This window comes from Schistocerca serialis, chromosome 2, assembly GCF_023864345.2.
Source record: "Schistocerca serialis cubense isolate TAMUIC-IGC-003099 chromosome 2, iqSchSeri2.2, whole genome shotgun sequence".
Taxonomy (NCBI): Eukaryota; Metazoa; Arthropoda; class Insecta; order Orthoptera; family Acrididae; genus Schistocerca; species Schistocerca serialis.
The window spans coordinates 869,786,141-869,809,770 of NC_064639.1; the positions used below are offsets into that span (position 1 = coordinate 869,786,141).

The 23,630-nt window shown below is 38.9% G+C and overlaps 1 protein-coding gene across 1 annotated transcript in view; it reads left to right on the forward strand.

Annotated features, from left to right (window-relative positions):
* The window catches only part of LOC126458188 (ryanodine receptor), a 740,760-nt gene that overhangs the window by 708,399 nt on the left and 8,731 nt on the right, over positions 1–23,630 (forward strand). The window contains exons 97-102 of the mRNA XM_050095064.1: positions 1,162–1,292; positions 12,079–12,237; positions 13,374–13,434; positions 20,503–20,649; positions 21,607–21,738; positions 22,407–22,563. Of these exons, the coding sequence (XP_049951021.1) occupies positions 1,162–1,292; positions 12,079–12,237; positions 13,374–13,434; positions 20,503–20,649; positions 21,607–21,738; positions 22,407–22,563 (787 nt within the window). The remainder of the gene's footprint in view (positions 1–1,161; positions 1,293–12,078; positions 12,238–13,373; positions 13,435–20,502; positions 20,650–21,606; positions 21,739–22,406; positions 22,564–23,630) is intronic.

Consider the following 23,630-nt stretch of genomic DNA (forward strand, 5'->3'; position numbering starts at 1 on the left):
AGAAAAAAAGCTCGTCTTCCACCTTTTTTTAAATTTATTTACTGACGCAGAGGTTTTGGCGCCAGTATTTATCTTTGTGCCTGCAAAGCGTGCCTGTGTAGTGCTACATATATTCGTCGGCAAAAGTTAGTTGTGGCGGCACCTACCAACATTTTTCAGAACTTCCGCTTGCTTTGCACTCGATTCTAAGCCACAGGAGGTTTTTGGATTACAAAAAACCGGAAAAAAAGTGCGGCTTAGATTCGAGTAAATACGGTATGTAAAAAATGTGTATGTATATTCACTCATTATGAAGTGGCAAATTCATAAAATCATTTAACATTGAATAAAGTTATTATTAGTATTACAAGACATCATTACTTATAACTTATATCTGTGCCATGGTATGGCATCAAATACTTTTTCATATTTGTCAGTAGCATAATGCCAAATGTGCAATTGCTGATTCAAAACTTCAGTGGCCATGAGTAGAAAATGAAATCCCTTGCATAAGATGTTTCATGTTGCACAGTAGTAATGGAAGGAAAGAAAGCTGATGAGCTGAGTGGATGGCTGTGTGTGTGTGTGTGTGTGTGTGTGTGTGTGTGTATGTGTGACGAAGAGGATAAATGAATCTGTATTTTGTGACATAAATATTTTATTGTGTAAGGGATAATATTTCACTTTATCTTTCATTTTTAATCATTTTTAATCTAATTAGCTAGTATTGATAATCTTCTGACTTTCTTTCTAAATATTCAGTTAGTGTCATTTTTAAACCATATTTTTATATATTTTGACTAAAGTTCAGTCTTGATCACACCATTTATGTTTCAATCACATAGGTAACCAGTTTCGGTTATTTTTACATAACCATCATCAGACCCATGGCTCCCTTAGGATGGTAGGCGGAGCTCTCCTCAGCTGCTACGAAGCAGTTGACTTCGTACCAGCTGAGGAGAGCTCCGCCTACCATCCTAAGGGAGCCATGGGTCTGATGATGGTTATGTAAAAATAACCGAAACTGGTTACCTATGTGATTGAAACATAAATGGTGTGATCAAGACTGAACTTTAGTCAAAATATAATAATCTATTGATCACTGTATTCCAAAAATGTTTACCGAAATTGTACATATTTTTATATATATATCTACCCCAAGTTTTAACTGTAAACTAACAGGTACCACTGGCCATATTCAAAAGAGAGAAAGAAATTGCCAGGAGATTGGAATTTGATGGCTTGTACATAGTTGAGCAGCCAGAGGATGATGATATAAAATCCCATTGGGACAAGCTGGTCATATCTGCAAAGTAAGTTTTAGAAAATTGATTACCTTTGTTTGATAAACATGACTTTGTATAGGCTTTAAATAAACATGAGAATGGAAGTGGAAAGAACATAAAACAATGATTCTGAAATTGATAGACGGCAGTGCTTTGGGATATGTAATTCTTCTACACTGTTTTGGTGTGTTTACTGGGGCAAGTTAAAACTGTCCTCCAGACTGGGGTACCTCCCTTTTGCAGGCTGTGCTACCAAAGCACACCTTGTACACTAAATCTAAGTTTCTGTACAAAAAGCACAGAAGCCCTCCCAAGATGTTGTAGGAGAAGAATTGACATAGGAGGATGTGTTCGGTTCTCCATAGCATGGGGCATGTTACTGAGAAGGAATTCTATTACTTTGTCGAGTATGTGCATTCTTGATTTTACGTGACAAGTTAAAACTGTGCCGTGAACGTGGACTCAAACCCAGATGCCTATATTTTGTGGGAAGTGCATAACATACTTTCAGGGCCTTTACATGCTTTTACACACCATTCTGTGGATGTTTGTCTCTTTCAGATAGTTTTGTGAGTCACACTCTACCTTCACTACCTTGCATTTCTTTGGGAGCCTGGTTCTCCCATAGCACCCTTTTGTGTGTCTCATTTCGTGTTTAATTTATGAAAAGCATACCGTTGTGGGTAAGGTGCTAAATGATTTGTACCTCAGTGTTCTGTAAGAACATATTTCTGAACATTTTTAATGTAGTATCATTCACATTATATTGTGAGTTAATTTTTATTAGTACTGGTGCTGCAAATCATAAATAAAATAAATAAAACTCCAATTATGGGTTATGCCTGTTCCCAACTGTTACCCACAAGGCAGGACAAGGTGCGGTCTGTGATCACGAGATGTGTTATCATCATTTGCCAATATCTCCAGCAGTTATTGCCAGTAGATGAATTCTGATGGTGCTGCTGCTTCTTTATTTGGGCTGCTTCTCATTTGGCCTCACAAAGCTGAGTAGATCCTGAGACCTGAGTTTCTCCCTTACGGGAATACAGCCAGGTGATGTTGTCAACACCTGCCACTGATTCAGACCTCTTAAGATCCAAGGAGGTACTGGGAATCAAACACCAAAGGCAGTGATGCTAACCATTCAGCCACAGAGGCAGTCTGAGAGCATATTATAGTTATTTGTATGTGATGTCTATTTCTGCATGTCTAATGTATTTACTGAATCTGTAGAGATTTTATAATATTGGAACCCTTGAAGGATGCACTCCTTATACACCATAAATTATGTACGTCATAATCCCCAGTTTGGACTTCACTTAATATAATGAGAACATTCACAACTTGTCACTTGAAAGTACAGTTTGATTTCCTCTCTGCATGGAATGTACATAGCCATTTCAATAGAAATTCAGTCATTATTTGTAGGGTTCCCTTGTCATAATTTTTTCAGGGCAGACACAGTTTTTTTTTAAATTGACCTTAGGTTCCCAAACATTCTTTGGCAACAGCAAAATATCCTAGATTTTCATTTTATGTAGCTTGGCCTTTGTGTCCTATTTTTAAACTAATCTCCTGACTTTATAACAGCTTTCTTTCATAACACTGCACAAACTTGCCTCAATATGATTTCATTCTCTTTCCTGTGAGTTGAATTAATATTAAGTTCTACATTTTGTTGAACTTGTCCAGCTAGAGATAGAAGTACTTTTTATTAAATTTCCCTTGGTTATTTCTGTTATTGCATACCCTTGAGGAGTTTTGGCATTACACTTTATTATGTTGAAAAATTGAGCTGTGTCAAGTCTCAAGTTTAATATATAATATAGATATTATCAAAAAGTCATAGGTGTTCTGTTCCTATGAATAACATTACATATTTGGACTTAAGTGCTCAATTTCCACAGCAGCATTGTTGTTTGTGTCTATTATGTTGCATTTTAGTAGATAGTCAATTTCAGTACACACTGCTATGATTTTGATAAATGATATTTTTTTGTAATGGGGTAACTTAAGTTCAAAGCAAATTATGCAAGACTTCTGATTCATAGAAAACAAGGTGAGAATTTTGACTATACAGTTTGTGGTGCAAAATTTGTCATTGGAAGTGGAGAATGAACAGACATTATCCCTTTCAGTTACACATTTTCAATTTTCAAAATAAAAATTTAAAATTTGGCATACTTTTGTTAATTTTGAATACAAAATTTCCTAATTTGGATAATCCGGAAGCTGGATCTGGATCGTCCTTTACATAGGACATGGTGACTGGTGTTTTTCTTTCTGTTGCCTCCTTCTTATACTCTGACCATGAATTAGTTACTGCTAGATCCAAACCATGAGTGAACATTCTTAGATTCCACTTCTTGGACCTTTTGTTAGGGATAGTAACAATATGTACACAATATCTATAGGTAGAAATTACATAAAATTATGTAATTTTTTTATTAGTAAAAAAAGTGTATATATATATATATATAAAAAAACAAAGATGAGGTGACTTACCGAACAAAAGCGCTGGCAGGTCGATAGACACACAAACAAACACAAACATACACACAAAATTCAAGCTTTCGCAACAAACTGTTGCCTCGTCAGGAAAGAGGGAAGGAGAGGGGAAGACGAAAGGAAGTGGGTTTTAAGGGAGAGGGTAAGGAGTCATTCCAATCCCGGGAGCGGAAAGACTTACCTTAGGGGGAAAAAAGGACAGGTATACACTCGCACACACGCACATATCCATCCACACATACAGACACAAGCAGACAACTCCCCAAGACACTATCCAAATTGAACCCTGCCTGGAACAGTTCCGTCTTCCGTCACAGCGGGACCCACCTCCTCTTCCTCAAAATCACCCTCTCCAAACCTTCCAGGAATTTCTGACTTCCAGCCTTGCCTCTCAATCCTTCTTAAAAAACCTTAATCCTACTCCCAACATCACCACTGCTGAAGCCCAGGCTATCTGTGATCTGAAGGCTGACCAGTCCATCATCATTCTTCCGGCGGACAAGGGTTCCACGACCGTGGTACTTGATCGTCTGGAGTATGTGGCTGAGGGACTGCGTCAGCTTTCAGACAACACCACATACAAAGTTTGCCAAGGTAATCCCATTCCTGATGTCCAGGCGGAGCTTCAGGGAATCCTCAGAACCTTAGGCCCCCTACAAAACCTTTCACCTGACTCCATCAACCTCCTGACCCCACCGACACCCCGCACCCCTACCTTCTACCTTCTTCCTAAAATTCACAAACCCAATCATCCTGGCCGTCCCATTGTAGCTGGTTACCAAGCCCCCACAGAACGTATCTCTGCCTACGTAGATCAACACCTTCAACCCATTACGTGCAGTCTCCCATCCTTCATCAAAGACACCAACCACTTTCTCGAACGCCTGGAATCCTTACCCAATCCGTTACCCCCAGAAACCATCCTTGTAACCATTGATGCCACTTCCTTATACACAAATATCCCGCACGTCCAGGGCCTCGCTGCGATGGAGCACTTCCTTTCACGCCGATCACCTGCCACCCTACCTAAAACCTCTTTCCTCATTACCTTAGCCAGCTTCATCCTGACCCACAACTTCTTCACTTTTGAAGGCCAGACATACCAGCAATTAAAGGGAACAGCCATGGGTACCAGGATGGCCCCTTCGTACGCCAACCTATTCATGGGTCGCTTAGAGGAAGCCTTCTTGGTTACCCAGGCCTGCCAACCCAAAGTTTGGTACAGATTTATTGATGACATCTTCATGATCTGGACTCACAGTGAAGAAGAACTCCAGAATTTCCTCTCCAACCTCAACTCCTTTGGTTCCATCAGATTCACCTGGTCCTACTCCAAATCCCATGCCACTTTCCTTGATGTTGACCTCCACCTGTCCAATGGCCAACTTCACACGTCCGTCCACATCAAACCCACCAACAAGCAACAGTACCTCCATTACGACAGCTGCCACCCATTCCACATCAAACGGTCCCTTCCCTACAGCCTAGGTGTTCGTGGCAAACGAATCTGCTCCAGTCCGGAATCCCTGAAGCATTACACCAACAACCTGACAACAGCTTTCGCATCCCGCAACTACCCTCCCGACCTGGTACAGAAGCAAATAACCAGAGCAACTTCCTCATCCTCTCAAACCCAGAACCTCCCACAGAAGAACCACAAAAGTGCCCCACTTGTGACAGGATACTTTCCGGGACTGGATCAGATTCTGAATGTGGCTCTCCAGCAGGGATACGACTTCCTAAAATCCTGCCCAGAAATGAGATCCATCCTTCATGAAATCCTCCCCACTCCACCAAGAGTGTCTTTCCGCCGTCCACCTAACCTTCGTAACCTCTTAGTTCATCCCTATGAAATCCCCAAACCACCTTCCCTACCCTCTGGCTCCTACCCTTGTAACCGCCCCCGGTGTAAAACCTGTCCCATGCACCCTCCCACCACCACCTACTCCAGTCCTGTAACCCGGAAGGTGTACACGATCAAAGGCAGAGCCACGTGTGAAAGCACCCACGTGATCTACCAACTGACCTGCCTACACTGTGACGCATTCTATGTGGGAATGACCAGCAACAAACTGTCCATTCGCATGAATGGACACAGGCAGACAGTGTTTGTTGGTAATGAGGATCACCCTGTGGCTAAACATGCCTTGGTGCACGGCCAGCACATCTTGGCACAGTGTTACACCGTCCGGGTTATCTGGATACTTCCCACTAACACCAACCTATCCGAACTCCGGAGATGGGAACTTGCTCTTCAATATATCCTCTCTTCCCGTTATCCACCAGGCCTCAATCTCCGCTAATTTCAAGTTGCCGCCACTCATACCTCACCTGTCATTCAACAACATCTTTGCCTCTGCACTTCTGCCTCGACTGACATCTCTGCCCAAACTCTTTGTCTTTAAATATGTCTGCTTGTGTCTGTATATGTGTGGATGGATATGTGTGTGTGTGCGAGTGTATACCCGTCCTTTTTTCCCCCTAAGGTAAGTCTTTCCGCTCCCGGGATTGGAATGACTCCTTACCCTCTCCCTTAAAACCCACTTCCTTTCGTCTTCCCCTCTCCTTCCCTCTTTCCTGATGAGGCAACAGTTTGTTGCGAAAGCTTGAATTTTGTGTGTATGTTTGTGTTTGTTTGTGTGTCTGTCGACCTGCCAGCACTTTCATTTGGTAAGTCACATCATCTTTGTTTTTAGATATATATTTCCTACGTGGAATGTTTCCCCCTATTATATATATATATATATATATATATATATATACACACACATAGAATAATATTATTTAATGTGAAATTGTGTAAAACAGTTTCTGTTTTTGGATATGCACAAATGTATATTGCACTTCGAACACAAAAAATAAGTTTTCCCTTTGCAGCCCTCATTCTTACACCTATCTTGGGTATTTTTTGTGCTCACTTCCAGTAGGTGGTTCATTTGGTCATACCGTACATCCATCACTGGCTTGATAGCTGCAATCTGTTTGTGATGCAGTGACCCAGAAGGCGATGCCTCATCACTGGATGCCTTCCTCTCTTCTTGGCAGGGGTTTTACCTCCAATTATGAGGGCTTCAGTGACATACTGTCTGAAATGGATAAGATGCATGGTATCTTTCTTTGTAACTTGTTGGCTGGAAGCCTCCTCCTTATATTCTGACCATGAATTAGTTACTGCTAGATCCAATCCATGAGTGAACATTCTTAGAGTCCACTTCTTGGATCTAATGAATGTTCTGTACAGTGACAAGAGGAAATCTAGTTTGTCAACTCCTCCTGTGCTGGCATTGTACAGTTGAACACATTCAGGCCTGGGAGCGTCTATATACTTTCATTGTCTCTTGTCCCGATGATGACATGTGTCAGCACTACCTTTTCCGATAAAGTTTGATCCTAAGGTGACGCATGAGTTGTCAAACCATTTGGTTAGTATAACACCATCCATGCTAAAAACTTCATCCACTGATCCTCGGGGCAATTTCTTCATTTCAGAATCAGATTTAAATGGAGATTTCATAAACCTATCGGTTCGAATAGTCCCTACAGCATAAATATTTTTCTTCAACAGCCACTGAAAAAGCGAATAAGTACTAAAGAAGTTGTCAAAATATACCTGACAAAATGGTGTATTTATTCTCTCTGATAATTGCATTACTATTGCTGCCCCAAGCCCAAACTGTGAATATTCTGGCTTTATTGGAGTGGTAGAGCCTTCATATATAATAAAGTTGAACATGGTTCCACTCTCACCATATAAAATAAAAATCCTTACACCCCATTTTGTCGGTTTATTGCGTATGTATTGTTTTACATCTAGTGAACCTTTGAATGGAACCATTTGTTCGTCAATACTTAGTTTAGGTTCAATTTCTTGTTCACTGCATCTTTTTCGGATGGTGTTGTAGATAGGACGAACTTTCCAGAACCTGTCCTTGTTGTCTGGCTTTTCCTCATCTCTTACACCATGAAAGCACATTCTTAATTTAAAAAATCTGTTGAGTGAAATCCCAGAATCAGCTATGAGAGGAATCTGGAATCATGGCTCCCAATACATGTGTACTCTTGGATACCCTAGATTACCCATACCTAAATGGATCCCTAGAAAAATCTTCATCTCATGTACTGTTGTTAGAGCAAAGTTGGCAATATTATTGTGCACTGCATAATAATTTGTACAATACACCATCTGCACAATTAGGTCATCTGGTATGTACTGATGAAAAATTTCAAGAGGATTCAATGTCGCAGGTACTTCATTTTCTCCTTGCTGCTCAAAGTGGTTTCTAACAGCTGAATCATATTCTCCTCCCAACCATTTCACATTCATTTTCTCGGTCAAATTCATGTTTTTAAAATATTGTATTTGGAATTCTTTTAACGTTGGACATGTAAATGTAATTTCTTCTCCATCATCTTCACCCAGATCTTCTACAACGTCAGTTCTACCAGCCTGTGAACAAAGTCTCATTTGCAGTTGTGGGGTAACTTCACATTTGGCTTCATTATTGTTTGAAGTAGTAATGACTGGACAAGTACCATCTAAGGCTGGGCCTTCTGTCTCTTCATCCTCTAAAACAAAGGGAGAAAAGAAACGAAGGTTGTAAGTCTCTATAGTAGGACAAGAGAACCGCCCAGCCACATAACTAGATTATTACTGTATCATTACCACAAAGTTTAGAATAACATACTATGCATGATAATAGTTAAGTCAAAAGATAGATAAGAATCGGCTACTCACAAAAATTCTCAATATCGATGTTTTCAGCATCACATAAATCCTCTATCTCTGAAAGATCTCCTTTTTCTAAAATATCACTTTTCGCAGGATTTACATTGTCCATTAAACACGACAGAAAAGAATTGTCATCCATTTTATGTAGATGTAATAGTAAGTATTGATATTAGAATGCCACAAACGTTCACCACAATGTCAACATAATCTTGCAACGAAATGGCCACTTCTTTATTCTATTGTTGCCGGCTAGTCACAGTGTCCTATATCTATCACGTTACTTCGGAAAGCTCTCACAAGTTTATTTCAAACCGAAAGTCTGTTTAATGTTTTTAATATTAAAATAGTTTATTATAATTTAAATAAATAATATATGGGGACATCCAAAAGTAATACAAATTAAAAAATATATAATTTATTTTCATGGGTCAGTACTCTTTGATCTCCATGCTATATCGTTGGTTTAGAATGCTGCTAATAGTTCTATGGATTAGCGCTAGAGTGCAGGACCTGTAGGAAACTGTTTAGTCGTCTTATAAATAGGAGGTTGTGACTGATATCTCACCCCTTTTGAAATTATACACATTAAAATCAACAGAATCCGTATCGTCCTAGATATAGGACAGGGTGACTGAAAGGGATAAAATGCAATCAACAGAATCCGTATCGTCCTTGATATAGGACAGGGTGACTGAAAGGGATAAAATGCATGTAAAGTCAAACAGACATGTAGATGTTGTACATAATAATATAGACATATAAAATTCCTAACTGCCAGTTTGTGAAAACAGTTACGGACATGGAAAAACAATTTGCAAGTCAAGTAGCTACATCTGCTTATCACAGTATGATGCACAACCATTGTTTTAGGTTGATGTATTGCACCACTAATAAAACTAAATCCCAAAGTAACTATAATTCTTTCGTAATGTGAAATTAAAATAAATTATCACAAATGGAATTAAACTAGCACTTACAGCTTTGAAATATTTTGAGGGGAGTTGAACTGAGAGGAAGAGACCAAACAGCAAGGTCATCAATCTCACCGGGAAGGAAATCGGCCATGCCCTATCAAAGGAACCATCCCAGCATTGGCCTGAAGCAATTTAGGGGAATCACAGAAAACCTACATCAGGATGGCCAGACACAGGATTGAATCGTCGTCCTCCCGAGTGCGAGTCCAGTGTACTAACCACTGTGCCACCTCGCTTGGTTTGAAATATTTTGAGTCATGTTCACAGTTGATGCCCCTCATAGGCACAGGGTTTGTTGATGTGTACTCTGAACTTAAATGTGCAACTTCTAAGTTTTTGTGAGTGAACTTTTTTGATTGTTTTACCTTTTTTCATTTTTCCACTTTTTTTAAAAACTAAACTAAACTCCTCCCAAACAGGCCATGAAGGCCCAACAGTACTGATCAGCCACCATGTCATCCTCAGCTCATAGGAGTCACTGAAGGCGGATATGGAGGGGCATGTGGTCAGCACACTGCTCTCCCGGCCCTATGTCAATGTCCGAGACTGGAGCTACTACTTCTCAATCAAGAAGCTCCTCAGTTTGCCTCACAAGGGCTGAGAGCACCCCACTTACCAGCAGCACTCAGCAGGCCGGATGGTCACCCATCGAAGTGCTAGCCCAGCCTGACAGCACTTAACTTCGGTGATCTGATGGGAACCAATGTTACCACTGCAGCAAGGCCGTTGGCTTCAACTTTTTTAGCCTGATAATAAATAACAAATTCTTCTCATACTTGTGTTGTTTTAAACCTAAATACAGATCTGATAATGGTAGTAGCCAAAAAAACATTTAAAGATGTATATTAAGCAATCTAGACAGTTTCATTCACAAAATATCTCAAACAAACTTATTATTTAAGTAATTATCAATCTTTCCAGTCAAGTGGATTTCAGATTTGTCCTTTTACACATTCTTTATCTATATAAAGTCATTGTAGTACCTCTCATGACCCTACTTCACCATTTTAAGTTTCCTGCCCAATAATGTTAATAATCTTCTGCCTTGTCTAAATAAGTCGGTAGTATGACTATACAGTTGATTTTTACTTATGTATCATAGAGTTTTTGTGTGTTTCTACAAAAATGGCCCCACTTTGCATAAAAATAATATAGGAAACTTAAACATATGTTCTTCTTCACTTTCATGCACAGAATACTACACCTACTAGCAGCAGCAGTTTTCAGTTTGCCCATCTCTGCTAAGCTATTTCAGTTAATACACAACACATTTCTTGAGCCACTTTTGGACCACAGACATAAAACACATCGCATACTGTAGGCCCAACAGTACTGACCAGCCACCATGTCATCCTCAGCTCATAGGAGTCACTGAAGGCGGATATGGAGGGGCATGTGGTCAGCACACTGCTCTCCCGGCCCTATGTCAATGTCCGAGACCGGAGCTACTACTTCTCAATCAAGTAGCTCCTCAGTTTGCCTCACAAGGGCTGAGAGCACCCCATTTACCAGCAGCACTCAGCAGGCCACTACAGTTCTGTAGTCACAACACTCAGGACTCGACAAGTTGAAAAAGTTCAGGTGTTTTTACATCATTATTTCACATTGCAGCCTACAAGTCAGGAAGAGCAAGCTACACAGCATTTACCGCTCTTTTATTATCAATTGTCATACTTTACCAATTCCCAAGGTACCTGCAATTGTACCTTACCATTAAAAGATTTTGAAGCAGTTATAGTCTTTCAGCAATTTATGAGCCTCCTATCTCCAAGTTCTGACTATTATATCTGTGCTTGCCCACCTGCAAGTCGTTATCATGACAGAACAACCAAAACATTTAAACCTTGTTTTTGCTGATACAAGGCAATTCCCTCCTTCTCATAGGGTCTCTATCATATTGATATTACAAGGTGCTTGTTGGGCACATTCACTTTTGTGTGTCATCATGGTCATGAGCTTGCCTTAGTAGCTAAGCAGCATGTCTGACTGCCACACAAGACCCAGGATCTTTCATTGGTAGGAATATTCACCCTTATGATGACAACTGAGGCTCTGTTTTAAGGACAAGTAGCTACTACAGTTTTACTGATGACATGCCCCTCCAGTTTTGTCTTTAGCATGGAGCATCACCCAGTCCCTGAGTTAATTGCAAGGCTCATATATAATCACTGATCCAGTATTACTGCTCAAAAAATTCTCAATTGTGTTGAACATCTGATAGTTTTACTCAGTTGGTTGGGCCATGCTGATAATTAATTGCGTTATTCACATTCTATTGACTCACTTGAGAGGATTATTTCTTTGGCTTCTGAGGTAACAATATTCAGTACATTATTCTATATATAATAGTGTCATACACGGAGCAGCAAATATTTAAAAACATATCACATACATAACAGTAGGATAGTGGTAATATTGATCACTCTTTCACGAAAAAATGCCTAATATAAGGCCTTATAAGCTGCACAGAACACTATATGTTGCAGGAATTTGGCTGTTGACATTTTTTCTCTCTCTACATGTTTTATTGGGATGACTTAACTTCATCTGTTTTACTACTTTACAACACAGTCCTGTGACTGCAAATTTTTAATTTTTTCAGGTCATTCCCAGTTAATTACTGGGATAAATTTGTGAAGAAAAAGGTCCGTCAAAAGTACAGTGAGACATATGATTTTGATTCCATCAGTAATTTACTAGGAATGGAGAAGACATCTTTCAGTGCACAGGAAGAGGAAGGAGGATCTGGCTTCATCAACTTGTAAGTGTTTCTTTAGTTGTGGCATTCCTCATTTCAGTGTATCTCCACTGCAACTAAGACCTAATTATATTATCTTCTCAAGGGTGTTCATTGTGTACAAAATAAAAAGATAATCTTTTGATACAAAACCAAAAACGTAAATTTGGAGTAGTGTACTTAAAATGTATTCTGTCTTATGGAAAATCAGTTGTATGTCAGAAAAATTCAACAAATGCTGTTGGTTGGATGCATGTCATGTCATACTGTTGTTGGAACTGTAGGAAAGGAGAATGAGAAAACAGAATGTTCATTTGAATGCTCAAGCTACAGTGGATTCAGAAATGTACATTGCAACTTACTGTCATTAATGAGCAAATATTTATCAGATAAGGAGAAGGCTCACTTTAGTGTAAAATACTTGTAGAGAATGAAAATAGTTATCTGAATGACAGTAGTTTGCCAGAAAGGGTGCGAAATGCTTATGCAGTCAAATCTTATGTGGGCACAAGCATAGTGATTTGCAAATCCTTACAGATTGTTATTCCTGTTGTCATCATGGTTAATGGTAACTGTGGTGTTGTTACTACTACTAGTAGTGAGGTAGTGTTAGTGGTGAGGATGACAAACAGGAAAAAGAATGCAGAGATGCATAAAATATAAGACTTAGGTTCCCAGGGGCATAATATTGAATGGCAATGAAATTTTTTAACTTGTGTCAGATCAGGACTCAGCTCAGCATCATTAAATTTTACTGTCTGCCATGTGAGGAATCCTCCAATGCAATTCAAGTTTTTTTTCCATTTTGGTACTTCTATCTTGCAGTTCCTACTCAACATAATATTGTATTCAATATCAGAATGTCGTTATGAGTGTCATTCAGTTTTAACTACAGGAAGTGTCATTACAGAGTACTTTCTGCTGTAGAATGAAAGATGCAGTATGGTTGAGATTGCCGTTTTAATCTCACAGCACTAGCTAATAGAATAGATTCATGTGTAGTGCATGTCTAATGGCAGCACATATAAGGAAGTGCTGAAACTGAAAATGAACTATTGTAGCAGGCCTATGCAGATGTATATTTGGTTTCTTTCCCTTTAAAAATGTGTAAATATGGAGATTTTCAGAATTTTGTTAATCCATTGTGTATTTTTTTCCAGCATTGCAAATATTGATTGGAGGTACCAGATTTGGAAATCAGGTGTAACAATAACAGATAATGTAAGTACTGGTTTTGGTAATTTGAATTATGTTCCAATGGACATTTGCAGTATAGCACATGGTTTCAGAAAAATTCTACAACTACATTCGCATTATAAATCCACCATATGGTCACAGCATTTTCCCCTCTTGTTCTCGTCATGACTACTGCACCAGAATAATGATCTCATGCACACTGTTATAAGTTCCCAAATCTCTCTAATTTTACAATTTTTAACCTTGTATTTGAGTGTTCATAGGGAAACGAAAGTGAAAGAAAAAGGAAGTAGATGAAGATGAGATGGTAGATGTGAGCTGTGAGAAGAATTTGACAGAGCACTAAAAGACCTAAACAGAAACTTGACTTTATGTATGGCTGAATCCTTCAGCTGTCTTTAAAGTCCTTGCCTAATTTTCCACCAATTTCAGCATTACAGTGCATCTTCTTAAGGTCCGTTTATGGTAAACTGGACAATCATGCAGCTAACCGGCTAAGAACCATATAACACCTCAATAGGATGCACAATCAGATTGACGTCCATGATGATGTATCCCTTCCTCTCTGTGTATGGTATTTACAGTGCCAGCAGATCAACTAACGTGATGTTGATGTGCTGGCACAGTCAAGGTCATAAGCAGGAAGGAAGAAATACATCACTGCAGGCATCTGTTTGATTGTGCCCTCTAACAACGTGTATTATGGCGGTTACCTGGTTGCCATAGAAGTGCCTGAAAATGGTATGTGGTGCTGGAATTAATGCAAATAAAGCAAGATCTTTAATATAGCTGAAGCATTAATCCATACATAAAAATATTGTAATAAATCTGGCCTTCCGTGATGTATATGAAGATGTATATACAAATGTAAACTGAAACATGGCACCTGCAGTAGATGATATTTCCTCCAAATTACTAAGATCTTTCGGTAAACCAACCACGATAAAACCATTCCATTTGTACCCAAGATACATAGGTCAGATAAAATATGTTCAGATTTCAAGAAAAACGAAATAATTCCAGTTGTAAGGCAAATGTAACAGGTGTGAATATTACCATCAGTTTGATAAGTCATTGTTGCAAAGTATTAACACAAATTACTTACAGAAGATTGGGAAGACTTTTAGAATGTCACATCACGGAAAATCACTGTGGGTTATGAAGAAATTTAGGAGCACACAAGCCAATACTGACTACAAAGTATCTTAGAAGATAGCCTGAAGAGAGAGAAACGTACATTTATCAAACAATGGAAGATCCAGGATGGAATAATGACAATATTATGAAAAGGATAGATTTCTACTTATCATATAGAGGAGATGTGTAGTTGCAGACAGGCTCAACAAAAAGAATGCTAAACGTGAAGTTTTGGCCAAATAGCCTTCTTCTAAATTAGACTCTCTCTCTCTCTCTCTCTCTCTCTCTCTCTCTCTCTCTTTTTTGCTTTCTCCGTCACACACACACACACACACACACACACACACACACACACACACACACACACACACATAACCACTGTCTTCAGCCAATGAGGCAGCCAGAGGCAGTGATCATGTGTGTGAGTTGTGTTCACATGGATGTGTGTGTGTTGTTTACTTAAGAAAAAGGCCTTTTGCCCAAAAGCTCATATGTTTAGCAGTCTTTTTGTTTTGCCTGTCTCTGACTTGGCATTTCAATAATATAAACATACATTTATAATATTTGCAGGTCTAGAAAAAGCTTTTGACAGTGTTAACTGAAATAACAACATGAATTAACATAGATTGCTACTTACCATGCAGAGGTGGCATAGAGCAGTGGACAAGCTCATTTACAAATAGACTGTAGGATGTTTTTTAGCTTTTGAACAACATCCTTCTCAAATGAAGAAACACTCAGACATATTTATCTGACAAAAGATTTTCTCCAGTAGCTAAAAAACATCAGCAGTCTACTTGTAAACGGGTCTGTTCACTGCTCATGGTCTCCTCTATGTGGTAAGTAGTAATATAACCTAATTTATATTGTTATTCCATTCCAGACTTCCCATTATTTATCGACTGGAATTGAAAATCTAAAAGAAGTAGGGATTAAATAAAGGGAGCAAAATGTTAATATACAATCTGTTCAGAAAAGAGACTGCAGTTGTAAGAGCTGAAGGGCAGGAAAGGTAGTCTGTCGGTACAAACTGTGCGGACTGTCATTCAACAATTGGAACCTGCACGAACTTGATATGATGGAACCACACTACACGAAAACTCCCTTGAACAGTTAATGGTAGCTTTATTGATCACAGTCACAGCAGACACAGAAAATAAATTGGCCTGTTCAACTGTTGCGCACTTGCAGTTCAAAATTACATAACATGCAGAGAACAAAACATCAGAGTAATCTTATAACTATGCACAATCTAATTACAGGCATGTAGGCCACGAAATATAAAAAGCATAATCAGTGTGTGTGTGTGTGTGTGTGTGTGTGTGTGTGTGTGTGTGTGTGTGTGTTTTACTAGTGCAAAGTAATGGTAATGATTTTATTAACTCAAAAATGTATTGATACACAGTACACATACTCAAAAATAGTCACCAAAACTGTTGCACAGTTATCCCATTGCAACATAAGCCAGTCGATTCTGTCCTTGAAGAAGCTGTTAGGCTGCTGTTGGATCCAGGCCTGGACCCAGTCACACACATCAACGTCCATTGCGAACGATGTCCGAGATAGCTTATTTTAGAGGTCCAGGATGATTCTGTAGTTGCCCAGGACTAAAACATTCACTTCCACAACCATTTCCAGCATGTTGACATGATGAGCTGGTCCAGGACGAGCATTGTCTTCCAGTGACTCGCACCCCTCAAGGAATCATTTGCGCCATTCCACAACAATTGAATGAACCAGATTGTAATCACTATCGATATATTTCATGGCTGCCAACTCCCTCCACCAACAAAAATTGAATCACTTATCATTGTTCCTGCTTACTCGCCTGCATGTTCGGTAGAGGACGAAAACTTGTGAAGCATCAAATGGTGCCTACGCGTCAGTCTCTCTACCAGTAAATGGCGCCACCATACCTGCAGTTTCGTGGTGTCATCTTATGTGTAAGGTGAAGGTAGACGCACTGACCAGGTTTTGTTTGAATGAACCTAATATATAAAAAGCGCCTCTGGTGTCTGGCATGAAATGTTTGATGGCGCAGTGTTTATAAACACACACATGCCACATGTGATACAACACTTTATAACTGCATGATGTCACAACATCAGCCCCCACGCTGGAAGCGGAACATTATTCCAAACAGCAAGCTGGAAAGTGGACAATGCGAGTGGATCTCAAAGGATGTGTTGACAGTCCATTGATGTTGTAATCTGCACCATTGGGTGTGGAGTCAGTGACGAGGCAGTTGTCGAGCAAAGCTGTAGCCCTGGAAGCTCTGGCATTGTTGCTTTTTGGAAGACATTGGTGATTTAACCGCTATTTATAGAAACAGTAGTCGCTTTTCTGTTAATTTAGATGGCAATTGTCTTGTCTCCCCCTTGCAACTAAATTGTAGGTTCCTGAGTATGTCAGCTGCAACAAAAGTTTGGTGCCTTCTGTGCATAATATGATGTGTGAACAGGTTTTTAAGTCTCGGTGCACAAAGGTCGTAGCTGTACCATGTCAGTGAGGCTGGTGGGGGTGGATTCAGGCCATGTACTCTCACAGTTGGCATAGGAATTCTGTTTGATCATCCCTTGCTTATAACAGAGTGTTGGATTCCACTAATTCTTGTGGAAGCCTCAACATCTGACTGTTACTGGCCTCATGATAGTTCATCATTTTGTGGTGTGTTATGCTGCAAAACTTCACCAGTTGACCAAAAGAGTTGGATTGAAATTGTCATCACCTCATCTGTTGTGATGTGTAAAAGACAACCAAAATGTAACACCCAAAATGACATGAAAATGAAAGCCAGGATTTCTGCTGTAATGCTGTCCACTGGTGCAGCTTTAGGCCAGCATGTGTAACTATCTGTCATTGTACCTATGTAACGTCGGCTGCAGGATGGCTGCAATGGACCAGTGACATCAATATGTACGTGATTGAAACAGGTTATCTTGATTGGAAAGTTTCCTATCAGTACCTTGCATGTGGTGGCATAGTCTTATTGCATTGGCATTTACATCAACACCCATTCATGGCAATCTTTCTGTATGCTGAACCAAATATAATGATCTGTCACTAGATGAGTCATCAATTGAATACTATGTGCCTGTTGATACAAGTCCTTTTAGTTGTTGATCTGATTGTTGAGCGGCAGCAAGTTTAGCATAATTGTGTTAGTAATGCTTCCGACCTGAGACAAGCAATCAGCTACCGCATTGTCAGTGCTGGAGATGTACCAGGCATCTGTACTGAACTGCAAGGTGAACATTAGTTGATTGTGTTGCCTAGATGAACAGTTCGCATTATTCTGGTGAAAGGCATAAGTCAGTAGTGTGTGGTCGGTTAGATAATAAAGTCGCAAGCTTCTAGATTGGGCCTGAAGTATTTGACAGACTCATAAATGGCCAGAAGTTCTCTGTCGTATGGACAATCACCATCTGGCTAGGGTCAACTACTATTGCCAAAGGTGCAGTTGGCTCAAGGTTTCCCAGTAGTGCAGCACCTGCAGTGCTCTTTTTGGTTGCCTCAAATGCCACACACATGCTATCAGTCCATGCTATAGGCAAGTTATCCTTGTTCCTTGGAGCAGTGAGTGCTGCAACTAATGGCTCCTGTAACTTAGCAGAGTGTGACAAGCGATGGCGATAAAAATTTAACATTCCAAGAAATCAATGCAATTCCTTGGGCGTATGTGGCTATGAAATCCATAAGATGGCTTACACCCTCCCTGGTAATGGTAGCAATCATGCCTGTGCCCCAGGAAATCCACTTGGGTCTGGCCAAAGATACATTTAACAGTGTTTAGGATGATGCTGTGGTGTTCTAACCTCTTGAACACTTTTGCTAAAAGCTGCCAATGTTTCCCTGCTAGCGACCAAAAAAACTAAGATATTGTCCAGGTAAACAAAAGAAGAAATAAGCCCCTACAGCACTGAGTCAATGGAGTGTTGTTATGTTTGAGCAGCATTCCTGAGTCCAAATGTCATGAATTTGCTGCCAAACAAGCTGAAAGGAGTGATGATTGCCATCCTGGGAATGTCTTGTTCAGCTGCAAGAATCTGTATGTGCACTTTTGTGCAGTCTAGGGCACTAAAAATAGCTGCACCACTCAATGCATAATTATAGTCATGTAACAACATCACTGGACATTTGTCTGGTATTGTTACGGCATTCAGGGCGATGCACCACCCTTCTTTGGGACCAAATGTAGTGGTGAGAACCAGGGACTGTTGGAAGGCTGCATTACAGCTACACGAATCATACTGTCGAACTCTGCGTTCACAATTTTAAGACGATCTTGAGCCAAACATCGTGTTCTGCAGACCATGGGGAGACCATTGGTCATTTTGATGTAGTGGACAGTGTCATGCCTTACCCCCTCAGGCAATCCAGGGCATCATGTCCCATTGTGAGCTCTGAGTGACCTGCCCCTCCTTTCTAACCATCTCAGTGTGTCCCTCTTTCCTCCCAAAGGAAGTGACTAATACTTCCAAAAGGCTGGATAATTTATTGTACTTTTATATGTACCTGTAGACAGTTCTAAGAATTTTGTTCTCTGAAAGTAATTACTGGCCATAGTTTCAACTCCTACAGCTTTTCACAGCCGACTTGGACCAAAAAGTGTCCTTCACTATTGTACATTAAATTCAGTTTTCAAGATAGAAAAGCTATGTGCCAAGTGCTAAAGTATGCAGCTGCATGTGCATTGGACCTTCATAGAAAAAGATGATTTACTACCTAACATAAAATAAACTGTTGCTCCCTGCAGGATTGTAATGTCATAATTATGTTCAGTTCAGATATCAAAAACACAAGAACAATGACTGCTTGTATACCTCTACGTGAATACAAATTAATCAAAACTTTCCTTCTCGACCCATTTGGGAACAGTGTATGGAGAACTGCAGAGTATTCCTGTTGTTGAAATTATAAAGTAGATTTTTGTGAGCTAATTGGTATTATACTATGAACATCAAACAATTCAAATTTTCCAGTAATTCAATGACAAACACTTATGAGTTGAATAACCTCATGAATATTCATTGTGTCCTTCTCTGTATGCATTTGAAAGGCCTTCATCTTCCAATACATGTGTCCTGCACACTTGGTCAATTATCTTATGGTCAAAAAAACTGATATCTTTAACCACTCATTGCTAAAACAGCTGAAGAAGTGGCCAGTTAGCCTCTCTTTATATTTATGACCATATAGGTATTCTTATAATAGATAAAAAAAATCTACTCATCAAGCAGTGGCAGAACGCCCACATAAAAGACTGTTGTAATTGGAAAGCTTTCGAAGCCAGTGGCTCCTTTTTCGGGCAGAAGTGTCGACTGGGAAGGAAGAGGGGTGAAGGAAAAGGATTGGAGAGGTGTAGGAAAAAGGGTAGATTTTGGGAAAGTCACACAGAACTGCGGGTCAAGGGAGACTTACTGTATGGGATGAGAAGGAAAGACTGACTGTTTGACTGATTCTGTCTTTGCTTCTCATCCCTTATGGTAAGTCTCCCCTGACCCGCAGTTCTGGGTGACTTCCCCGAAATCTACACCTTTTCCTAGACCTCTCGAGTCCTTTTCCTTCACCCCTCTTTCTTCCCCTTCGACCCTTTTGCGTTACAAAGAAGCCACTGGCTCCAAAAGCTTTCCAATAACTACCGCCTTTTATGTGTGTGTTCTGCTGCCACTTGTGGAGTAGATTTTTTATCTATCCAATTAATTAATTTTGTTAATAATTGATTGTTTTCATTGTTACACATAGGTATACTACAGCTCTAGTCTTTTAAAAAGAAATAGGTAAGAAACAATGAATTCCATTCAATGTTTGTATCCACAACTTGACATGTCGTACATAAGATGAGCACCTGTGCTTAGCTCTGTCTGGAAGTGTCTTGATTTTCTTGATGTGCCAACACATTTAACCTGAACTGTGTATGTTTATGCCAGCATTAATACAAATTTCCATTTTCAGTCATTCCTGTACAGCTTGTGGTACTTCACATTTTCAATACTGGGCAACTTCAACCGTTTCTTCTTTGCGGCACATCTGTTAGATGTTGCTGTGGGTTTCAAGACGCTACGTACGATATTGCAGTCAGTAACACACAATGGAAAACAGGTACTGTGTAGTCACTTACTGCTAATTTATTCCTTGCATCACAACTGGTATTTGTGTAAGGTTTAAAGACAGTTTACTTTGTTAGTAAATTAAGACATTGTTGACTTATGAACAGATATGAGAGAGACAATCATTGAAATTCGTTATACACGAGTCGGACATAATTCAACTGAATGCAATAAGGCTACTTATGTCCAGTACTGAAGTTTCAGTTAATAGTATAGGATGTGTCAAAAATTTTGTAGTGAATCTTAACAAAATTTTTGCAACAATTTCCTTGAGTAATGTTACTTGGAAATCTAAAGAAATACAAACACTTTTTGAATATGTATAAGATCATTATGGCTTTTATTGTAACACGAATAAAGGAAAACTGAAATACAAGAGAATAAGGGTTACTTTGAAGTAGAAAGAAGTTTTGTAACTCTAGCAGAGTTTTTCAGCAAAATTATAACTAACATTTTTTTTCTCATTGTTATTAAAACTTATCTCACCATCAGTTACACATAAAATAATTCTCTGGGTTTATTTGTATATGTACATGCAACTGTAGCAAAACATATGTGTTGATAAAAATTTCTGTGCAAAATAAGGCATCAAACAAGCTTTTTCATCATCAGTAAAGTTCACAAATCGAAACAGCGGGCTGTTAATAAAAACCTACAATGAGCTATTAACTATTATGCTGTATTACTGAGTAATCGGTGATACTTTTTTACAATAAAAGCAAAATGCATATGATATACCAATAAGCAAAAAGATAACACTGTCATCAACCCAAATGTTGGTTTGAAAACATCACTATTTTTTTAGTGTAGGAAATGAAAACATATAAACCCAATGAAGTATTTGAGCACACACAGAGTGTGTGTGTGTGTGTGTGTGTGTGTGTGTGTGTGTGTGTGTGTGTGTGTTTGATGTGTAATGTTAATGTTTTCATTTTTCTCTCTGTTTCAGCTTGTACTGACGGTGATGTTGCTGACAATCGTTGTGTACATCTATACTGTTATTGCCTTTAATTTCTTCAGAAAGTTTTATGTACAAGAGGAGGATGAAGAAGTTGATAAGAAATGCCACGACATGTTAACGGTAAGTATATATTTTATGTCTGTTAATGTAGTTTCTGAGGTTCATTTACAAGTGCAGTTCAGCTAGGCTGCATGTATAATTTGTGTAAAATATCCTTGTTATTCTCAACACATCACAGTATACTAAAAATCTGAAATTTCAAAGTAACTTCCATGTGCCCCACATGAAGATCAGCCTGAAAATGTTTGAAAACTAGTTTATGGGAACAAGCATATTTTCCACAAAATGACTGGTTGTAGTTTTCTGTATTTATATTAACAGCCCACTCCCATGCATCACTAAGACTGTACTCACTGACCCAGTTGAAGTTACTGTTCCACACTATGGTTCCCAGCAGGTTGACACATGGGACAAGATATGGTTTCATCAAAGATACTGTTATGTTTATTCATGAGGCAGTGCTCAGCAACCACCAATTTTCTTACGTGACACTTTTCAGTATAGACATTGGTATTTTGCACAGTATTACATAGAATGAAATTAGTCGAAAGCTTACAGTAGGCATATGTAAATCAGTATGTGGAGTAGAGCCTATTCTTCTGTTTCATCTCATGTATTGTTTCATAACTGATACTGTGAATGTGTCTTTATGTTATTAGTTGGCACCAGTGATGACACCTGTTATTTTATTTGGGACTGTGTGTCTCAATAAAATAATTCTTTTGCAGTGTTTCGTGTTCCACCTGTACAAGGGAGTGCGGGCTGGAGGAGGCATCGGTGATGAAATCGAGCCGCCAGATGGTGATGACTATGAAGTATATCGCATCATGTTTGACATCACATTCTTCTTTTTTGTCATTGTTATCCTGCTGGCTATCATTCAGGGTAAGAATAATTTCCATATTTCATGAAGATACAACACACGACCTTTTCCTTGCCCTATCTTTATCATTATTCCTGACAAATTATCCTTTGTCTCCTTGTTCCATACTCTGAGATTGCACCTCCTCAATCCTTCACACTGGGATGTTATTTTCATAATTGTTAATGGTAGCAGCAGATTTTAAGCTTATCTATTATGAATATTTCAGAACCTATAATTGATAACAGTTTTCTGTATTTATATTGAATATATTTCTGCCTCTAAAAAAGTGACTCTTGCAAATAAGCTATCATATCTTTCATTCTTGAAATAGCTGAAGAAAAAGAAAATGAACAGTTTAGTGATACCCACATTGGCCAAATGAGAATTTGATTTTAATCTGGCTGGGGCTTTACATGCAAATTGTTTGAGGAAACCAAAAATTAGCTTTGTTCCAGCAAATATGTTCATTCAACTATATACATATTTTTGTTAGAATGTAAGAAGAGAGAAGGCAGTGAGTCACCTGAGCTGTGGGCTGAGAACACACAGATGAGAAGAGGAAAAAATCTGTAATGGCAGTTTTAAAGATTTTACTAATCTAAATAAACTGTTGGTGAAAAGAATTTTGTCAATAATCAGAAAATTTATTTGGTAGGCATCATAGTTTCGATTTAACAGACATGAATGTTAAGTACATTTGAAATTTTCTTTCATTACTTTACTTGCAGAAGGAAAGATATAGCCTCCAAAAAGAGAAATGAAAATTTGCTTTCATGCTTCATGTAATCTTTCTGACAAAATACCCTCTTGGTTGGTCAGTGAAAAAGTCGAAATATGATGATATTATATTTCCCTATAAATATTATACATCCTACATATAAGAATTTTATATTAAAAAAAACTCAAAGCGGAGACTGAAGGCACTTATAAAACTAAAATGAGAATGTTGATTGTAGCATCGACCTAAAAACTGATGTTTAAGAGAACTACTGTTCTCTGATTTTCATTCTACATACTGACATTATGTCACCTGTGTTCATTGCATTATAAAATTGGAGAGACTGTTCGGTCATTGAACCCTAACATG